Source organism: Chiloscyllium plagiosum, chromosome 9 (assembly GCF_004010195.1).
Source record: "Chiloscyllium plagiosum isolate BGI_BamShark_2017 chromosome 9, ASM401019v2, whole genome shotgun sequence".
Lineage (NCBI taxonomy): Eukaryota > Metazoa > Chordata > Chondrichthyes > Orectolobiformes > Hemiscylliidae > Chiloscyllium > Chiloscyllium plagiosum.
The window spans coordinates 98,667,647-98,690,203 of record NC_057718.1 but is presented as its reverse complement, the minus strand read 5'-3'; the positions used below and the strand labels follow the sequence as shown (position 1 = coordinate 98,690,203).

The window sequence follows — 22,557 nt, the reverse complement described above, 5'->3', positions numbered from 1 at the left end:
AGCTTGAGATTAGGGTCTGTTTCTGTACTATATGACACCTGGCTCAGGCATAGGGGCACAATAACAAGAGCCCCAGAGCAGATGGGAGTTGAACCTGGGTCTCCTAGCTCAGAGGTAGGGGCACTACCATAAATCCCCAGACCAGGCGGAACTTGAACAAGGTCTCTTGGCTCAGAGTTAAAAATCACACAACACTAGGTTATAGTCCAACAGGTTTAATTGGAAGCACACTAGCTTCCCCAGTCCAACACCGGCATCTCCAAATCTTGGCTCAGAGGTAGGGACACTACCACAAAACCCTCAAACAGTGGTACTTCTGTTCCCCAGTTACCCAGTGCCAAGGTAAATTAATCTTCAGCAGCAGCTGTCCTTTATATCCGCTGACAGTTGCCCATTCTGGCTAAAGTTGCTGAATCTTTGAATGTTCCTCTCCAGTTACCGAAAGCAAACCCTTTTCCATTTCCTTGTGATTTGGCATTATTTGTGATGTGGCCGCGTTCTGTTGCTATGGGAGCAGATGTTGCTTTGGCTCCAAAGCCCTTTCATTCTATTGTGTCTCCTGAGTGCTGCCTCCAGCTCGGTGCTGCAGCTCCGGGGCACATTCCCCAACGAGTGCCCCTTTCAGGATTCCGGCATCCCAACCCCCACATCCTCCTGTGTCTCTGGCAACTGCGGGACACCAGTAAGCGTTTCAATCTCCAGTTTCCACCACCGTCTCTCTCACTGAAGAGTTTCTCTGCCGACCGGGTATGTTGTGTTCTGAAGACAGTTGAGAGACTCGGGATGAGGGCAAATTCTCCCTGAGCGGAGGCGAAAGCATTAGGAAAGTATGTAGCAAGTTGTTTAAAGTCAAAAGCAACATGCAAAGACTTTTCTTTTGGTAGTGGAAAGGGATACAGTTTCATTGTAACCTCTCAATGTTTCATTGTTTCATTTTAAGTTTGTGTCCAGGAGGGAAGTTTGACGTTGCAATGGCGAGATGACAAACATTGCAGAAGGACGCCTCCAGATCCTGCAGGTTTACAAACTCATCCAGTACGTCCGGCAGCGGAACAAAGCCGAGATCGAGAAGCTGCTGACCGTGGGGGTGCCGCACTTGGTGAATCTGAGTGAGCCCAGCCAGGGGGAATATGCCCTGCACTTGGCCGCGCTGGCCAACGATGTGGAGATCTGTAGGCTGCTGCTCTCTCTGGGGGCTGAGCCGAACGTGGTGGATAAGGATGGCCGCACCGCCGCGATGATCGCCGCTGAAGCCGGCCACGACAATGTCCTGGAGGTACTGGCTGACGCCAACACGGACATGTCCATCGTAGACAAGAAGGGCAAAGGTAAAGTGTGGCTGCTAATGCCCTTATGCCTCTGTTAAAACACAAAGCATGCATTTATAAAATGAAAACCAGCAGGTTTTGGTCCAATTAGGTTCTCTCTCTATGTATATATCTCACACATATATATGTTTATATATACATATCTGTCTGTGTATATCTTGCAGTATACATAATTAGGGGCAATATACAGATCACATAATTTATATATACATATATCTCTGTGTATATGGTGCAGCATATATAATTAGATGCTATACGTATTACACATATGTATGTTTATATATATCCATACCCGTGTATATACCTTGCAGTATATATAATTAGATGCAAGATGTTTATATATATATACATATGTGTGTATATCTCTTGCAGCATAGAAATCACACACATATCTTTATATAAATATCTGTGTGTGCATTATAGTATAAATAGGTGCTCTATGTGTATATATATATATCACCTATATATGTTTATATAGACATAAACATCCCTGTGTGTACATCTTGCATTGCATATAATTACATGCAATGTATATATACATATATATTACACACACATAACTGTACCTGTATATCTTGCAGTATTTAAAATTAAGTGCTATATATCAGGTGACAAAGGAGCAGCGCTCCGAGAGCTTGTGATTTTAAATAAACCTGTTGGACTATAACCTGGTGTTGTGTGACTTCTGACTTTGTCCAGCCCAGTCCAGCACTGGAACCTCCTTATCATGGCTATCATACTTGTCTGATAGCAAACCTGAACTTAGTGGGTCTTCAGTGTATAAGTACTGTACATGGCTGAACAAAAAACCAAGTCGCCATAGTCCCACTCTCTCACTAGGGAGAGAGCGAGACAAAGGACTGGAGGTGAATTTAATCTCAGGGTCACCCCGCACCTCAAAGCAAGGGGAATCATAGAATCATAGATTGCAGAAGAGACCTCTCAGCCCATCAAGTTCACACTGTATAAGCTACACTAAGTCTACACTAATTCCACCTTCCACCAATAAAGGAGGTGTTGAGAAGGCAGGATCTTCATGGTAACCTCATCTGGTGTAGGAATTGAACCCACACTGTTGGCATCACTCTGCATGGCTTTCTGGTTCTGAGGTACAGCTTTGAAGTGTTCCCTTCTAAAACATATTGATAACACTTTAGTTCTAATGTCTACTGTATAACTATATCGAAAGAGAGAGAGAGAGAGAGAGAGAGAGAGATAGCAAAAACACCACAGCAGCCTTATCTATACTTATTGAAGGTCTGGAATAAGCCATATGGTCATCTGCCCTATTATATTAAATTGGTGTGTTGCCATTTCTACAGTAACAACTTTAGATAGCAAGCTGCCTAACAGAAGTTTATGGGATGCACAAATTATTTGGTTCCTCATGCATATAGAGGACTTCATGTAAACTAAGCTCATACCCTATCCATTTTTAGTTAGGATCATTTTTTTCTATTGCTGCTGGTGCCATAGTAGCTGTTCCCTCTCTGAGTCAGGAAACTCGGGGTTCAAGTCTGACTCCAGACATGTAAGCACAAAATGCAGTTGAGTACAGACAAATGGGTGGCAGATGAATGGCTTATCTTGCAAAGAAATTTTGGACAGATTGGACCTATATCCATTGGTATTTGGAAGAATGAGAGGTGGTCTTATTGAAACATGTTAGATTCTGAGGGGAGTGGACGGTGTGGATATCACAAAGATGCTCCCCTTTGTAGGGGAGACTAGAACTAGGAAACACACTGAGAATATGAGCACATGCTGACTTCGTGTAGCACTTCCTATTAATATTTCAGGACTGATTAGCATTTCATTGACAATTATCATGTCGTAAAGAAGCTACTTAATAAACATGACTTTCCACAACAAGATTACTGATTAACAAATGTACCAAACTAGCAAGATCTTAAAAGTAGAGCCATAGAGTCATAGAGATGTACAGCATGAAAACAGACCCTTAGGTCCAACCCGTCCATGCCGACTAGATACCCCAATCCAATCTAGTCCCACCTGCCAGCACCCGACCCATATCCCTCCAAACCCTTCCTATTCATATACCCATCCAAATGCCTCTTAAATGTTGCAATTGTACCAGCCTCCACCACTCAGCCTCCGACGCTCCAGGGAAAACAGTCCCAGCCTGTTCAGCCTCTCCCTGTAGCTCAAATCCTCCAACCCTGGCAACATCCTTGTAAATCTTTTCTGAACCCTTTCAAGTTTCACAACATCTTTCCAACAGGAAGGAGACCAGAATTGCAAGCAATATTCCAACAGTTGCCTAACCAATTTCCTGTACAGCCGCAACATGACCTCCCAACTCCTGTACTCAATACCTGAATTAAACTCCATCTGCCACTTCTCAGTCCATTGGCCCATCTGGTCCAGATCCTGCTGTAATCTGAGGTAACCCTCTCTGCTGTCCACTACACCTCCAATTTTGGTGTCATCTGCAAACTTACTAACTGCACATCTTATGCTCGTGTCTAATGCTTCATGTAAACTAAGCTCATACCCTATCCATTTTTAGTTAGGATCATTTATGTAAATGACAAAAGGTAGAGGACCCAGCACTGATCCTTGTGGCACTCCACTGGTCACAGGCCTCCAGTCTGAAAAACAACCCTGAACCACCACCCTCTGTCTTCTACCTTTGAGCCAGTTCTGTAACCAATTGACTAGTTCTCCCTGTATTCCATGAGACTTAACCTTGCTAATCAGTCTCCCATGGGGAACCTTGTCGAACAATTTGGAGGCAAAGGGTAAGATTCCAATGTGCAAATTCTGGCCCATACCGCTGGGTGAATTGGAACCCCCAAAGTAATTTCCATATCAGATGAGATGTGAAAATATAAAATAAAGCTCAAATTTGACTCCACCTCACTCATTTCCAATTTTAACAAACCTGGGACAAAGGAGGCAGGAAGTCAGCCTGCTCTAAGGATTCACATTTTTTTTAGTATTCATTCACAAGATATGGGCATCACTGGCCAGGCCCACATTTATTGCCCATTCATAATTGGCAAGAGGATAGACCATAAGACATAGGAGCGGAAGTAAGGCCATTCGGCCCATCCAGTCCACTCCGCCATTCGATCATGGCTGATGGGCATTTCAACTCCACTTACCCGCATTCTCCCCGTAGCCCTTAATTCCTTGTGACATCAAGAATTTATCAATTCTTGAAGACATTTAGCGTCCCAGCCTCCACTGCACTCTGTGGCAATGAATTCCACAGGCCCACCACTCTCTGGCTGAAGAAATGTCTCCGCATTTCTGTTCTGAATTTACCCTCTCTAATTCTAAGGCTGTGTCCACGGGTCCTAATCTCCTCGCCTAACGGAAACAAGTTCCTAGCATCCACCCTCTCCAAGCCAAGGGTAATTAAGAGTCAATCACATTGCTGTTGGTCTGGGGTCACAAGCTGGCCAGACCACGTAATGATGGCAGATTTTCCCTGAAGGCCATAAGTGAACCAGATAGGTTTTTTTTCCCTGTTAACAGACTCTTAATTCCAGATTGTGAATTGAATCCAAATTCCACCATCTGCTGTAGCAGGATTTGAGCCAAGGTTCCCAGATCATTATCAGGGATCTCTGGATTAAGAGTCCAGTGACAATACCACTAGGCTATTGCCTCCCTTGATGGCGCTTGATAATTTTAATATTATTAAAGGCTGCATATCTCAATCTTGCCTGTGCTCCCGTGTTAGCTTTGAAGCAGGTCATTTCTCCGGGAAATGTAGATGCTGTTGCTTGGAAGAGGTAAGCACTTCTCTTAACCCAAGTTTCCTTATCATAAACCAGTTCTGCCCAACTTCCAGAATCAGAAAGAGCCTCCCTTCTAGCTTCCAAGTGTCAATATGTCTACCCTAGGATAAGACTCTCTTCCTACACAGCATCACCTCTCTATGGAGAATAGGAATTCCATCGAAATTTCCAACCCTATATCCAAATCTGCAAAAGTGTTAGCAAAGTTTTATTTTTTCTGTGTATAGTGGTTTATTTTCTGGCTTTCCTGTCAATATTACAGCGGATCACTGGAAGAATCATCTGTGGAATTTTGGCCTCTTAGTTCCTCATTTGCTACCTTCAGGCCATCAGCATAAAACTTGCTTAATGGATGGAGAATGATGTAACTGCGTTGACAGTTTTCCAGTGTACTCACTTCCTCACCAGCATTGCAAACTCTGAAGTCACAATATGAGGGTATTATGAGTCTGTAGGCTATCTAGATGAGGTAAGAGTCCTGGTGTGATACTACATTTAGCACAAATGGACCCCATTGAACTCTACGATACACAAAGAACAAGGGGTGGCACAGTGGCTCAGTGATTAGCACTGCTGCGTCACAGCACCTGGGACCCAGGTTCAATTCCCCACCTTGTGGCATTTGCACATCCTCCCTGTGTTTGCGTGTATTTGCTCTGGTTTCCTCTCACAGTCCAAAGGTGTACTGGTTAGGTGAATTGACCATACTAAATTGCCTGTAATGTTAGGTGCATTAGTCAGGATGGGTTGCTCTTTAGATGGTCGGTGTGGACTTGTTGGGCCAAAGGGCCTGTTTCCACACAATAAGGAATCCAATCTAACCATTTTGAATGTGTGGAGGTTGTGGTGCATAACACTGGACAGATAATGTTTCTGTCAGATGAGAGGTGAAAATATAAAATGCGTTATGATCCCAGCTGATGTTATCATTAGATAAGTCTGATCCCAGTCTGAAATTTGGCTTGATAGGTCATGTTTACTTTATTCCCCCTTAACATGTGGTGCAGTGGTTAGCACTACTGCCTCATAGTGCCAGAGACCCGGGTTCAATTCCCACCTCAGGCAACTGTCTGTGTGGTGTTTTCACGTTCTCCCTGTGTCTGTGTGGGTTTCCTCTCACAGTCCAAAAAAAAATGTGCAGGTTAGGTGAAGGGGTAAAAGCAGGGGAATGGGTCTGGGTGGGTTGCTCTTTGGAGGGTCAGTGTGGACTTGTTAGGCTGAAGGGCATGTTTCCACACTCTAAGTAATCTAATCTAAAGTGGTCTTTACTGACACACAATGCTGCAAATTCATTGGTTGCAATAAAACTGAAAATTATTACCTAAAACAAATGAAGATAAAATAGAATGACATACAAGTTTTTAAAATGTCAAAACATATAGTAAAATACAGTCCCCATAATCCCAACAGAACGCCTTTATAGTACTCACATTCCCTTTTCATTCACATCTGTACAGATTAGTTTAATAGTACTTCAATTTACAGCCTTTGAAGCCAATAGCCTCTTCTTTGAGTCTTCATGCAAATGAGCTCAGAATTTCACAGCTTCAGACACCGTCTTCAGGGTTTTAACCAATCACTTCAGGTCCGGAACTTTCAAACTAAACCCCTTACACTGTCTTAAGTGTTCTAAATTATCTTGTACCTTCATGAGCTACTATCTTACACATTGAGTCTTAGCCAAAACTTCTGCAAACCTGAAACTAAAAAACTTTCTAAGCTATGAATATTTTCCTGAGTCAAAAAAAAATTCTGGAAGCATCCAACAGGTTACTTTGTTTGCCTGTAAAACTCCCCCAATGAAAACAAAATCCCCTTTTACTTTCAAGCAAGTCTCTTATACTGTGATTTTAACAAAAATAACCATAACTACAGAAATACTTATAAATTAATTATGAAACCCTTTCATACTCACAGACTAACCCACATGCCATTTGTTCAAACTCCAAAATAAATGACATTAAAGTATATGTAAATCACAGCCTGCATCACAAAAGGTTCTCAGATTTGAGCTCAAACTGTCTCTGGACCATGAAGTGCTTAAAGTGGAATCAAACTGGGATGTATTTCATGTTCCGTTTTTTGCAATGAGAGTTAAGTAGTTTTACTTTATTTTCTAAGCTTCAGTCATCTTATGTTTATACTTAAAGTTGTTTTGTACTACAGAACAAAACTTAAAGTTGTTTTGTACTACAGGGACTAGTTCAGTTTGGGATTATGTTCAGCATGGACTCGTTGGACAGAAGGGTCTGTTTCCATGTTGTATGACTGTATGACTCTAAGAGGGAATAACATTTATTATTCTGTAAGGACAGAGTTTTTTTTATGAATTTGCAGGATGTGGATGTCACTAGCTATGCCAGCATTTATTGCTCATCTATAATTGCCTGGAGGGCATTTAATAGTCAACCATGTTTCTGTGGGTCTAGAATCATATGTAGGCCAAACAAGGTAAGGATGGCAATTTTTTTCCCTGAAGTGAGGCTAGGAACAGAGACCGAGGGCAGCTGAACACATGGCTGCAGAGCTGGTGTAGGAGGGAGGACTTCAGACATGTGGATCATTGGGATACCTTCTGGGAAAGTGTGGTCTGTACAAGGAGAACAGGTTGCACCTGAACTGAAGGGATACCAATATCGTGAGCGGGAGGTTTGCTAAAGCTCTTCAGGAGGGTTTAAACTAGTTTGGCAGGGGGCTGGGAACCAGAGCTGTGGATCAGAGAATGGGGTAGCTGGTGAACAGTGTGCGGAGAGTCTGTGAAGAAGGATAGATAATTGATAGGGCAAAGATGCAGTCAGTGTGATGGGTTGAAGTGTGTCTATTTTAATGCAATAAGTGTCAGGAATAAGGGTGATGGAACTTAGAGCAAGGAGTCAGTACTTGGAGTTACAATGTCATGGCCATTATGGAGACTTGGAGATCACAAAATGGTTGTTGGATGTTTTGGGGTTTAGATGTTTCAAAAGGGATAGGGAGGGAGGTAAAAGAGGTAGGGGAGTGGCATTGCTAATCATGGATTATATCACAGCTGCAGAAAGGAGAGGGCATCGAGGAAGGTTTATCTACTGAGTCAGTACAGGTGGAAGTCAGAAACAGGAAAGGAGCAGTCCCTTTTTGGGAGTTTCTATGGACCCCCCAATAGCAACAGAGACTCGGAGGAGCAGATTGGGAGACAGATTTTGGAAAGGTGCAAAAGGAGCAGGGTTGTTGCCATGGGTGACTTTAATTTCCCTGATAATGATTGGACACTCCATAGTGCAAATAGTTTGGATGGAGCAGAGTTTGTAAGGTGTGTCCAGGAAGGATTCCTGACACAATATGTAGATATAGACCTGCTGTGCCTTTCCAGCACCACACTCTCAACTCTGATCTCCAGCATCTGCCAGCCCACAAGCCTCATTCCTGATGAAGGGCTTATGCCAGAAATGTCGATTCTCCTGTTTCTCGGATGCTGCCTGACCTGCTGTGCCTTACCAGCACCACACTCTTTGCCCTCCTCAATATGCAGATCGAATGACGAGAGGGAAGGCCATATTGGATTTGGTGCTTGGCAATGTACCAGGCAAAGTGTCAGATCTCTCAGTGGGAGAGCATTTCAGTGATAGTGATCACAACTCCCTGACCTTTACTATAGTCATTGAGAGGGATAGGAGCAGATGGAATGGGAAGCTAGGCAGAGGTGGATACAGCAGGTGCTGGAGATTAGAGTCAAGATTAAAGTGGTGCTGGAAAAGCACAGAGGTCAGGAAGCATCTGAGGAGCAGGAAAATTTTTGTTTTGGGCAAAAACCCTTCATCAGGAGCCTCGGGGTTGGAGAGATAAATGGGAGGGGGTGGGGCTGGGGAGAAGGTAGCTGAGAGTGCAATAGGTGGATGGAGGTGAGGATAAAGGTGATAAGTCAGAGAGGAGGGTAGAGCAGATAGGTGGGAAGGAAGATTGACAGGTGGGACAGGTCATGAGGATGGTGCTGAGCTGGAAGGTTGGAACTGGGGTAAGGTGAGGGAGAGGGGAAATGAGGAAACTAGTGAAGTCCACATTGATGTCATATTGAAGGGTCCTGAGGCAGAAGATGTGGCGTTCTTGGTCAAGGCATCAGGTGGTGAGGGAGTGGCAGTGGAGGAGGCCCAGGACCTGCATGTCCTCGGCAGAGTGGGAGGTGGTATTGAAATGTTTGGCCATGGGGCAGTGGGGTTGATTGGTGCTGGTGTCCCAGAGATGTTCTCTGAAGCATTCTGTGAGAAGGCGTCCGGTCTCCCCAAATAATTGGAGACCACATCGGGAGCAACAGATACAATAAATGACATGTTTGGAAGTGCAGGTGAAACTTTGATGGATGTGGAAGGCTCCTTTGGGGCCTTGGATGGAGGTGAGGGAGGGGGTGTGGGCACAGGTTTTAATTTTGGGAGGGGGAATAACAGTACTGTTAGGCAGGAACTGTGGAGCATAAATAGAGAGCAGATATTCTCAGGGAAATGTATGACAGAAATGTGGAGGTTATTTAGGGAGCACTTGCTGCAAGTGCTGAATAGATTTGTCCCACTGAGGCAAGGAAAGGATGGTAGGGTGAAGGAACCTTGGATGACAAGAGATGTGGAAATTCAAGTCAAGAGGAAGAAGGAAACATACTTAAGGTGAGGAAGCAAAGATCAGACTGGGCTCTCGAAGGTTACAAGGTAGCCAGGAAGGAACTAAAGAATGGACTTAAGAGAGCTAGAAGGGGGCATGACCACTAGGATTAAGGAAAACCCTAAGGCTTCCTACACCTATGTGAGGAACAAGAAGCTGGCCAGAGTGAGGGTGGGGCTTATCAGGGATAGTGGAGGGAACGTTTGCTTGGAGTCGGAGGAGGTAGGAGAAGTGCTTAATGAATACTTTGCTTTAGTATTCAATAGTGAGAGGGACCTTGTCATTTCTGAGGACGGTGTGAAACACTGGAACAGGTTGATGTTAAGAAGGAGCATGTGCTGGAAAGTTTGAAAAACATGAGAATAGATAAGTCCCCTGGACCAGACGCGATATACTCACAGTTACTGTGGGAAGTGATGGAAGAGAGTTCTGTGCCTTTAGTGATGATCTTTGCGTCCTCACTGTCCACTGGAGTAGTACCAGATGATTGGAGAGTGGCAAATATCATTCTCTTTTCAAGAAAGGGAATAGGGATAACCATGGGAATTTCAGACCAGTCAGACTTACATCAGTGGTGGGCAAATTATTGGAAAGGATTCTGAGAGATAGGCTTTATGATAGTTTGGACAAGCATAGCTTGATTAGAAATAAGTTTGCTGATGATACGAAGGTGGCGAAGTTTTGGATGGTGTGGAGGCTGTTGTAAGTTGCAACGGGACATCGACAGGATACAGAGCTGGGCTGAGAAGTGGCAGATGGAGTTCAACCTGGAAAAGTATGAAGTGATTCATTTTGGAAGGTTGAATTTGAACGCAGATTACAAGGTTAAAAGCAGGATTCTTGGCACTGTGAGAAATAGAGGGATCTTGGGGTCCATGTCCATAAATCCATCAAAGTTGCCACCCAAGTTGATAAGATTGTTAAGAAGGCATATGGTGTGTTGGCTTTCATTAGCCTTGGGATTTGAGTTGAAAAGCCACGAGGTTATGCTGCAATTCTATAGAGCTCTGGTTAGACCACACTTGGAATATTGTGTTCAGTTCTGGTCACTCATCATAGGAAGGATGTGGAAGCTTTTGAGAGAGTGCAGAGGAAATTTACCAGGATGCTGCCTGGACTAGAGGGCATGTCTTATGACGAAAGGTTGAGGGAGCTAGGCCTTTTCTCATTGGAGCGAAGAAGGTTGAGAGGTGACTTGATAGAGGTGTACAAGATATTGAAAGGCAAAGACAGAGTGGATAGTCAGAGAGTTTTTCCCAGGGTAGAAATGGCTATCACGAGGAGGTATAAGTTTAAGGTGATTGGAAGAAGGTCTAGGGCACATGTCAGAGATAGGTTCTTTACACAGAGAGTGGTGAATGTGTGGAATGCACTGCTAGCAGTGTTAGTAGAGTCAGATACATTAGGGACATTTAAGCAACTCTTGGATAGGCACATGGAAGATAGTAAAATTTAGGGTATGTAGGTTAGTTTGATCTTAGAGTAGGATAAGAGGTCAGCGCAGCACCAAGAGCCATTGGGCTCTCCTGAAAATGCCCTGATGAGTACAGAATGAAAAGCTGTGACAAAATGATTTTTTTCAGCAGTACACATTTATGCTTATCATATGGCAGTTATACAGTGATTATGCAGTATGTCACCTAGTCTTCTGATTTTCTATTGAAATGTATTTATTGTTGATGATGTAAAGACAGACTACTACTTGTGATTGATATTCTCAGGTCTCGAAGTGTGTTGAAATTTATTGTGCTATTCTAATGATAATCTTTAGTGTATGCTCTCTTGTTACCAACTTGACAAGAAAGGGAAACAATATTTGATTATGTATCAATGGATGTTTTTTCACAGTCTTGAAAGCCTCTGCTTGGTCTGTGTTTATCACTGCACTGCCACAATCTCCCATTTCTGCTGTCAACCTAGTGAATTGTCATGTATCCTATCTGTAGCCCGATACCCTCCCTATAAAAGACATGGATTTTTATGCGATTGTTTGCAATCTCAGGATGCCCCAAAGTGCTTTATAGGTCCATTAAGTGATTTTTTGAAGTGTGGTCCCTGTTGCAATATAGGAAACACAGCAGCCAGATTTCACACAGTAAGCTCCCATAAACAACAATGTGATAATGATCATATTATCTGATTTAATGTTAATGGTGATATTTATTGAAGGGCATATATTCATTGGAACATTAGGAGTAATCTCCCCACTTTCATCAAAATGGTACTAAGCACTCTTTTAATTGACACTGATGAGCAAGTAAGCAGATAGTCTCTTAATTAGAACTTCTTGCACTAAAGCATAACCTCAGTCAGTGTGCGGGTCTCCCTCAGTACTAGAACAGAAGCCTAGATTTTTCAGCTGAAGCCTTTGAAGAGGGATTTAATTCCCATACCATTCTGACTGAGAGACAGGAACAATACCAACTGAATCACAACTGGTAGTGTTACCGTAGTCTACAAAGCTGCCTTCAATACTTAACTATGATCTAATCAATATACAATACATATTCAGTGCCTTTTCTTTAATATGCAATGCTTGTATGTTTAAAATAGTGAATGCATTTTCATAGAGTTCTCTCGCTGTACTGCCACCTTTGAAAGTCTACTTATACGCACTTTTTTCACATAGTAAAGAACCTTACTGTTTTAGATCCAATTCCTTTTCTCTCCAAAAATGTAATAATTTATAATCTATTTTTCACAATAAATTGGACATGCGCCCAATGGCTACTCGGTTAACTTGTTACTATATATAAGATCCAGTTACCTATATATCTGGACATTTCTACTTAATTCTTTTCTTAAATCTCTATGCATTTTTCATTCTCTATGTAGTTCCATCTATAATAATTTTTTTTAATAGATATTTAGGCAAGCAAACAGATGCAATTAGAAATGTACAGTACGGAAGCAGACCCTTTGGTCCAACTCGTCCATGCTGACCAGATATCTCGTCCCATTAATCTCGTCCCATTTGCCAGCATTTGGCCATATCCCTCTAAACTCCTCTATACCCCTTTTAAATGTTGCAAAGATTAGAAATGATCTCCCCACTTTCATCATAATGGTACCATCCAATTTTTAAATTGACATTGGTGAGCAGGTAAGCAAGTAGTATCTTAATTAGAACTTCTTGCACAAAAGCAGCACTTCAGTCAGTGCAGGTCTCCCTCGGTACTAGAACGGAAGCCTAGACCAGCCTCCACAACTCCTCTAGCAACACAATCCATATATGCACCACCCTCTGTGTGAAAGAGTTGTCACTTATGTCCCTTTTAATCTTTCCCCTCTCAACCTAACCAATGCCCTCTAGTTTTGGACTCCCCAACCCTGGGAAAAAGAGGTTGGCTATTCATCTCATCCATGCCTCTCATGATTTTATAAACGTCTATGACGTCTCCGCTCAGCCTCTGACACTCCAGGGAAAACAGCCCCAGTTTATTTAGATCAAACTCCTCAACCCTGGCACCTTCCTTCAGTTGTAGCTGCCTAACTGCAGCTACCAAAAGCTTGTTGCACCAGAGTGCCTGTGTTCTGTATGGGTGGAGCTTCAGCTTAGCTTGTCGATGAACCCGTTCAAACTCATTACTTTAAAAAACAGACAAAGGCACTATATGAATACAAGTTATGGCCAACACAGCAAGTAAATGTCTATTGACCTATTATTGCGTAACCAGACATTGGAATGGATGGAGATGGACACATTCAAAGCTGGACAAAGGCATGCACAAGCCAGAGATAGACACGGTTACAGACACACATACACAAAGTCATGAACAAATGCCAACTAGCAAAGCCATATACAGACAAACACTGTCACAAATGCCACATGAACTGATGCACTCTGTTAAAAATAAACATAAATGTTAGGCAACATGTGTTAAAACTTAACAAGTTAACACCTTAATAACAAGTCCTTTTTGATTTATTGTTGGGATGTGCACTTCACTGGCACAGCCAGCATATACTGTATTGCCCATGTCCCCTAATGGCCTTTGAGGGAGTGGTGGTGAGTCACCTTCTTGAGCTGCTACAATCCATGTGATGTAGGTGAATCCACAGTGCTGTTTGCGAGGATGTTTCTGAATTTGACCCTGGAATAGTGAGGAGCATATTTCTAAGTCAGGACAGTGTACAGTTTGAAGGGGATCTTGCGGGTGGTTATGTTTCCATGCATATGCTGTCCTTGTCCTTCCTAAATGGTAGAGTTTGTCGGTTTGGAAAGTTCTGTCAAAGAAGCCCTGGGAAATTTCTGGCTAATGCTTCCCATCTAGGGATTTTTTTTTTTTGTTAATTGACAGATTGTCAAGAAGATTAACAAGGAACAAAAATAATCTGTCTGTTAACTAATGTTTCAAAGATAGCATCACTTCCACAACAGCCAAAAATAGTATTGTACAAAATTGAATGAGATTTATTTACACAGTGTCATCTGTTTGCAGTGTTGCAGCTAGGGCCTGTTCCACAGATAAAGGCACATGGCAGCCTGTATTCCTGCTGTGGACCCCTGTAAATTGGCCTTGTGCCTTGCTCTCCCTCAAGTAAATCAGCTTTTTTGCTGCTCTTCGCTGCTGCATTGATGACATTGCAATTGCATGGGTGGTGAAAGCAGCCCCTGCAGTTAGAGTGGCAATGAATGTAGCCCAGTTTTAAAATCAGCAACTTTGCTTTCTGTCAAATTTCCTGCGGCCCTGCTCTTGCAGAGTATTCGCTTCACCTGGATCACACCACATGCTGTTTGTAGGATCTTGCTGTGCTCATTTCAGCTTCTGCATTTACCAAAATCACAACAACACAGTTAGAAGGGATGTGAAGAAAAGCTTTTTCACCAAGAGGATGGTGTGAATCTGGAACTCACTGCCTGTTAGCATGGTGGAGGCAGAAGCTCACATAACATTTAAGAACTATTCAGATGTGCACTTGCCATACCAAGGTGTACCAGGTTATGGGCCAAATGCTGGAAAATGGGATTAGAATATTGTTATGGACCAGGCCAGACCCCCTCAAAACATTTCAGGTAAGTAGCCCAGACCCTAACTTTGCTAGTTATTTTAAGCAGGTTAATGTGGATATTCCAGGAGGGATGCGGATGGTCAAACCACACAGTTTTAAACAAAACAGAGTTTATTTACAAGATTACCTAATGAAACACAAACAAAAGAGAATAGAATACTGAATAACGTAACCTGTCCGAACACCCAACAGATCATCCCAACTTAATGATGATGTTGCAAATACTTGCAACAATCCCCATAAACACCCTTTGACACAAAAGGTAAAATCAAACATAGGGTCTTACAGGAAAGATGTCAGAGAGAAAGGGGGGTCAGCCTGGATTTCCTTCTTTGGGTCTAGCAGCTTTTACAGCTGCCTGATCGCTTAATAGCCAGACTGCCAAAAACCAAATCAAACCAGAGAAAAGCTGAGCTGGAAGAACTGGCCACTCCCCTTTCATTGTTCTGAGGCAGTATCTGTTAGCTATAATCAAATTGGCCCTAAAACCTTTCAACTTAGACTTTTTGGAGTCTGTGTCTTTTACGATCTCTCTGAAAAAAAACAAGGGCACCATAATTTTGTTAAAGAAGCAACTTCGTCACAATGGTTAGGTGATCGTTTTTGACTGGCACAGAAATTATGGGCTGAAGGGCGTTTTGCTGTGCTTTAGATCTCAATGACGATATAAAATCTTGCCAAAAGTAAGCCCAAATACCCAACTCATTGAGCTTGCAGTAGGTAAGCATCCATTGCAGTCCAAAGACCAGTAACACACACAGAAAACCTGCATGTAGTTCTTTCAAAACCAGCATGTGGCTCATTAATTAACAAAGCAAAAGCTCTGCTGTCAGTCTCATGCAGTTTTGGTAAGTAACCAATAGTAATTAATTAATTGGTTGCAAATTGTGTTTGGATATTGTAATATCATGAAAGTTAGTGCATAAATGAGAGTTCTTTCATTTTTTTGTTCAACATTTATCAGTGACTGCAGCATTAAATCAGGGAACTCCATTTTTGTGTTCTTGTGGCTGTATTACATTCAAAGGAAGAAGCAGATTTACCTGAGGGAGAAAAAAGGCGATTATAATTGCATCTGTAGCATTTAGACACCAAGATTCTAGAACAATAGAATCCCTACGGTACAGATAGAAGCCATTCAGCCTATCGAATCTGCACCAACCTTCTGAAGAGCTTACAACTAAGAACCACTGACACTCCCCCAACCTCGTAACCACGCATTTCCCATGGCCAATCCATCTAACCTGCACATCTTTGGATTATGGGAGAAAACTGGAGCATCCGGAGGAAATACACATAGATACGAGGAGAATGTGTAAACGGCACACAGTCATAGAACCCCTACAGTGTGAAGGAGGCCATTCAGCCCATCAAGTCTGCACCAACACTCTGAAGAGCATCCCACCCCAGATCCACCCTATCCCCATAACCTTGCATTTCCCATGGCTAACCTACCTAACATACACATTCCTGGACAATACAGGGCAATTTAGCATGGCCAATCCACCTAACCTTCCATCTTTCGAGTATGGGAGGAAACTGGAGTACCAGGAGGAAACCCACAGAGGGGAATTGAACCCTTGCTGTTGGCATCACTAATCTACCATCCAACCACTGACCTAACCTCCCAGGCGGCTTGTCATTTTATTTACTGCAGTCAAGTTTCAGTTTTTAAACCACTTAAATTTAATAAACAGACCGTCAGAGATTATACTTCACATGGGAGACTGTTGTGAAGTTATACCAGACTAGAGTAAGATCAGGGAGGAGAAAGTGAGGTCTGCAGATGCTGGAGATCAGAGCTGAAAAGGATTTCCTGAAGAAGGGCTTATGCCCGAAACGTCGATTCTCCTGTTCCCTGGATGCTGCCTGACCTGCTGCGCTTTTCCAGCAACACATTTTCAGCTAGAGTAAGATGAGGACCAGTCAAGGACAGTATTGGGTAGTTGTGCGTGGAATCAGAGGAGATAGGGGAGGCGCTAAATAAATATTATTTGTCAGTATTCACACAGGAAAAAGACAATGTTGTTGAGGAGAATACTGAGATACAGGCTGCTAGACTAGATGGTATTGAAGTCATAAGGAGGAGGTGTTAGCAATTCTGGAAAGTGTGAAAATAGATAAGTCCTCTGGGCTGGATGGGATTTATCCTAGGATTCGCTAGGAAGCTAGGGAGGAAATTGCAGAGCCTTTGGCTTTGATCTTTATATCATCATTGTCGATTGGGATAGTGCCAGCAGACTGGAGGATAGCAAATATTGGCCCCATGTTCAAGAAGGGGAGTAGACAACCCTGCTAATTATAGACCAGTGAGCCTTACTTCAGGTGTGGGTGAAGTGTTGGAAAGGATTATAAGAGGCAGGATTTATAATCATCTAGAAAGGAATAATTTGATTAAGGATAGTCAACACTGTTTGGTGAAGTGTAGATCATACCTCTTCTTTGAGAAGGTGACCAAACAGAGGGATTTCAGTAAAACGTTTGCGAAGTTCCCCACTCTAGGCTATTGCAGAAAATACGAAGGCATGGGATTGATGGTGATTTAGCAGCTTGGATCAGAAATTGGCTAGTTGTAAGAAGACAGAGGGTGGTGGTTGATTGGAAATGTTCATCCTGGAACATTTGTGTACCGCAAGAATTTGTTTTGGGGCCACTGATGTTTGTCATTTTACAAATGACCTGGGTGAGAGCGTAGAAGGATGGGTTAGTAAATTTGCGGATGACACTAAGATCAGTGGAGTTGTAGACAGTGCGAAAGGATGTTACAGGTTATAGAGGGTCATAGTTAAGCTGCAGTGCTGGGCTGAGAGTTGGCAAATGCATTTAATGCAGAAATGTGTGTCATGATTCACTTTGGAAGGAGTAACAGGAATACAGAGTACTGGACTCTGGTAAGATTCTTAGTAGTGTGGATGAGCAGAGAGATCTCAGTGTCCATGTACATAGATCCCTGAAAGTTGCCACCAAGGTTGATAGGGTTGTTAAGAAGGCATAAAGTGTGTTAGCTTTTATTGGTAGAGGGATTGAGTTTCAAAGCCATGAGGTCATGTTGCAGCTATACAAAACTCTGCTGTGGCTGCACTTGGAGTATTGTGTACAGTCCTGGTCACTGCATTAAAGGAAGGATGTGGAAGCATTGGAAAGGATGTGGAGGAGATTTATCAGGATGTTGCCTGGTATAGAGGGAAGGTCTTATGAAGAAAGGCTGAGGGACCTGAGGATGTTTTTGTTAGAGAGAACAAGGCTGAGAGGTGACTTATTAGAGACATATAAGGTGATCAGAGGATTAGATAGGGTGGACAGTGAGAGCCTTTTCCCTCGGATGGTGATGGCCAGCACGAGGGGACAAGGCTTTAAATTGAGGGGTGATAGATATAGGACAGATGTCAGAGGTAGGTTCTTTACTCCGAGACTAGTAAGGGCATGGAACAACCTGCCTGCAACAGTAGTAGGCTCATCAACTTTCAGGGCATTTAAAGGGACATTGAATAAACATGATAATGGAATAGCATAGGTTAGATGGGCTTCAGATTGGCTGCACAAGTAGGCGCAACATTGAGGGCTGGAGGGCCTGTACTGCGCTGAAATGTTCTATGTTCTATGGTTTCTGATGATGGACAATGTTCACTTTTGGTTATAAGCTACTGCATGCATCCTCACTAAGGAGGGCAATATTGCTCACCTAATGTGCATTGCTGCAGGTCAGTGCAGCTACAACAAATGGGAATAACTTCAGGAGGAACATCATTTAAGCGTAAAGCACTGCGGATGATGAAAATCTGAACTGAGAACAGAAAGTGCTGGAGAAACTCAACAGGTCAGGCAGCAAAGTTCATATTTCAAGTTTGGTATGACTCTTCTTCAGTGAGAAGGATTAGGTTTGGGCTGAAGAAGACTCATATCGGTCATGAAATGTTTACTCTGTTTCTCTCTCCACAGGTGCTACCAGAGCTGTTGAGTTTCTCCAGCACTTTCTGTTCTCAGTTCAGATTTTCATCATCCACAGTGCTTTACGCTTAAATGATGTTCCTCCTGAAGTTATTCCCATTTGTTGTAGCTGCACTGACCTGCAGCATGTGTTTGATATTTTAAGAATGGTGGCGTTTTGATTCTCTGACTCCTCTTCATCATTGGTGCCCCCCAAATTCCTGAATAAAATGTGCAAATGTTAAGTTTGAAAATGATTGAACCACCAGTAGTATAAGCAGACCATGAATCTTGAGCTTATCCAAAGCTCAGCTGCCTGTATCCTCACTTCAACCAAGACTCCTGTTCGTTGGCTAGAATTGGTACTTGCTCTGACAGGTACCTGATTTTAAAGCTCTCATCCCTATTTATAGGTGCTACTGTGATCTTGTCCTCCCTATGGCTATTACCTGTCTCCTGCAATCCCATAACCTTCTGGGATTTTTGCACACCTCCAATTCTGGTTTCTTTAGCTTCCCTGATTTTAATTGCTTCACAGTTGGTGGTCAAGTCTTCAGCTGCCAAAGCCCTCAGCTCTGGCATTCCCTTCCCACATCTCTCTCTGCCTCACTGACTCTCTTTCCTCCTCAAAGCTTATCGAGGCTGATACCATCTTTTGAGGCTTGGTGCCAAATTTTATTTGGTCAGGCAGCATCCGAGGAGCAGGAAAATCGACGTTTCGGCCAAAAGCCCTTCATCAGGAATGAGGCAAGGAGCATCCGGGGTGGAGAGATAAATGGGAGGGAAGTGGGGCTGGGGAGAAGGTAACCAAGAGTACAATAGGTGGATGGAAGTGGGGATGAAGATGATAGGTCGGAGAGGAGGATGGAGTGGATAGGTGGGAAGGAAGGTAGGACAGGTCATGAGGATGGTGCTGAGCTGGAAGGTTGGAACTGGGGTAAGGTCCATCCTCATGACCTGTCGTACCTGCCTATCTTCTTTCCCACCTATCCGCTCCACCCTCCTCTCTGACCTATCACCTTCCTCCGCACCTCCATCCACCTATTGCACTCTTGGCTACCTTCTCCCCAGCCCCACCCCCCACTCCCATTTATCTCTCCACCCCAGAGGCTCCTTGCCTCATTCCTGTTGAAGGACTTTTGCCCAAAACGTCGATTTTCCTACTCTTCGGATGCTGCCTGACCTGCTGTGTTTTTCCAGCACCACTCTAATCTAGACTTTGATCTCCAGCATCTGCAGTCCTCACTTTCGCCTTGTTAAATTTTATTTGGTTATTGCTGCCATGAAGCACCTTAAGACATTCCCTATGTTGCAATGCTATATAAATGCATGTTATTGTTGCTATTTGGCCCTGCTCTTCAACAATGCTTTAACAGTTCAAATACCATTAGAAAACTTTTAGGTTCCTTTTCATCTATCACACATTTTAATGTAGTAAAGAAAAAACCCAAGGTCCATAGATTAAACCAAGATGCGTAAGGAGGTTTTAGGACATTCAGTACATCTTATGAAGCACCTCGGCAGGAGGAAAGAGAAAAGTAGATAAGTCAGGAGGTTCAGGAAAGGAATTCCAGAGCTTAAGACGCAGGCAACTGAAGGTTTAGCCATCAGTGCTGGAGAAGCAAAGCTCTGAGAAATGCAGAGGGCTAGTATTGGAGTGGAGGGAGCAAAGATCACAGAGAGTCATGTGGAAGAATGAGTTTACTGTACCAATACTCTGTCAAGGGCTACTGAGCATGTGCATAAAGAGCTATGTTTTGATGACAAAGCAAAATACTGCAGATGCTGGAAATATGGGACAAATTCAGAAAGTACTGGAGGAACTCAGCGGGTCTGGCAGCATTCGGTGGAGAGAAAATTAAGTCTGGTATGACTCTTCTTCAGATCTTTTGATGTTATTGGATCACATGGGGCTGAGTCCTGATGAAAGAAAGCATGAGCAATGCACCTGCTGTACCTTGTGTCCTTATATATCTCATAAACAACAAATGTCAACAACTTGCTTTGGCCTTGTGTTCAGTCCTCATCTCTCTCAAGCTCTGTGAATGGGCCTTCCCAAAGTGGGGATTGGGTGAAGGATCACAAGCTGAAAGTTTAGGATCGTGAGCTCTGAGGCTACAAAAGCTACAGTGGAGTTGTGACCAAGTGATAACAGCTATACAACTGTGCTCCATCTCTAACAGTCCTCACGGAGGGATCGGGACAATTTTCAAGCCTCTAAATCGGGTCACAGAGAAAACCTGTTTGGTAAGCTCCTGCCTTCAAAGCTACAGGTTGTTGAGATGGAGATTTTGGGGAGCAGCAAAAACATGGAAGAATTTCAAAGCCAGGATAAGGATGTTAAAATAGCATAGAGGAGCAATAGGAGAATATGGCAGGTTATGTGGATAAATGCATAGTACAAGAGGGAAAACTTCAGATGCTTGGGACATTGGCCCCAGCTCTGAGACAGATAGGACCTAGTCTACAAAGCCAGCAGCATAAAGTACAGTTTTCACAACAGCCCATACTCCAAGGCATTATTGCAGGTACAATTATTTTGTAATATAAACACAGCAAGAGGAATGTGCACCTGTGAAAACTGTAATTAAAGTAATTGCATTTATAGTGACAGCCACCAAGGTAGTAATCTGACCATAACATAATAGACTGTAATTCAAATGGCAATATAATCTTTTGATCATGTTGTAGCTACTATAACGACAACCTAGCTCCTGAATGTTTCACTGCCACAAAGAGTAGACATGCCTTAGCTTGTGGTGATGATAATCATCTAAAGAACTCGTTTATAAATAGAAACTTCTGAAGATCATAACGTGCCTTGCTGGAAGTCATTTTGATTGCATTTAAAGCAGCAAAATAAACTCTGTCAGAAATTTGTGAAATTTATTATTATTTTTCTTTGTTTGCATGTTACTTACGGGTTTGACCATGTCAATGACAACTTCATGAAACAATGACTTTGTCATGTATTGACTAGCTGAAAAATCAAACATATTAATTTAGTTATTTAATTCTGTATTACTGAGAGACAAGATTATTTATTAGTATTGAAATTACATAGTCCTGTCCAACTGGTAGAACGCTTCACTAATTTCAGCAAGTAGATTTTGAAAGAATTATCTGCAAATGTGCAATCAACACCAAGTTATGTTTGCACCTTTGAATTACTGAGGATGCTAAACACCACTGCAGGCAGGTCTTGGTGTGTTGGGTGAATGGACCTGTGTTTGCAAATGATGTATAGAAGTTTGCAGTTTCAATGAATTGCCCATGGCAACGACAACTTTACTGACACAGTGAAACAGTGGCTTTGTCATGAAACTGAAAAATCAACCTTATTCTTTTGACATATTAAATAGGCATTCCCTTTTCAGGGAACCAGTTGTAAAAGATTTACCAGGTCACTCTCCATTGGCTTACCTCCGCTGTCATGAAGCTGAAGCAAGCAGGTTTTAAGCTATCATATTATAACAGCAACAGAACTGTTTTTGGCCTATGTGTTTTTTTCGTTGTCTCTGATGCATTCTTTTTCAAACCATTTTGCAGGCATTCTATATTACTGTATTGCTCCCACTATCCGTCACCTTCATTGCTTAGAGATTTCTCTTGCGCACGGAGCTGATGTTAACAATTGCTCACATGATGGAAAGCCAGTCTTCTTGTTGGCCTGTGAACAGGCCGCAGCCTGCACCGAAATGTGTCTGCAGATATTAGAGAAAGGTGCTGACCCAAATTCCAAGTTTGAGGTAAGGACATGCTAACCAATCGACCTGAGTGTATCACCTATTCAACAGCATTGAGATGAACAAGAAAGTGACATAAGAAATTCAACTTAGATATTTTGGGTAACATGACATGGATGTATAAGATTACAAAATAAGCCATCAGAA

General features: G+C 42.7%; 1 protein-coding gene across 1 annotated transcript in view; it reads left to right on the top strand.

Annotated features, from left to right (window-relative positions):
- The first annotated feature begins 305 nt into the window (after positions 1-305).
- ankef1a (ankyrin repeat and EF-hand domain containing 1a) overlaps positions 306-22,557 on the top strand; it is a 37,287-nt gene continuing 15,035 nt past the window's right edge. Inside the window, exons 1-3 of the mRNA XM_043696865.1 lie at positions 306-827; positions 941-1,328; positions 22,214-22,413. Of these exons, the coding sequence (XP_043552800.1) occupies positions 980-1,328; positions 22,214-22,413 (549 nt within the window). The 5' untranslated portion in view covers positions 306-827; positions 941-979. The remainder of the gene's footprint in view (positions 828-940; positions 1,329-22,213; positions 22,414-22,557) is intronic.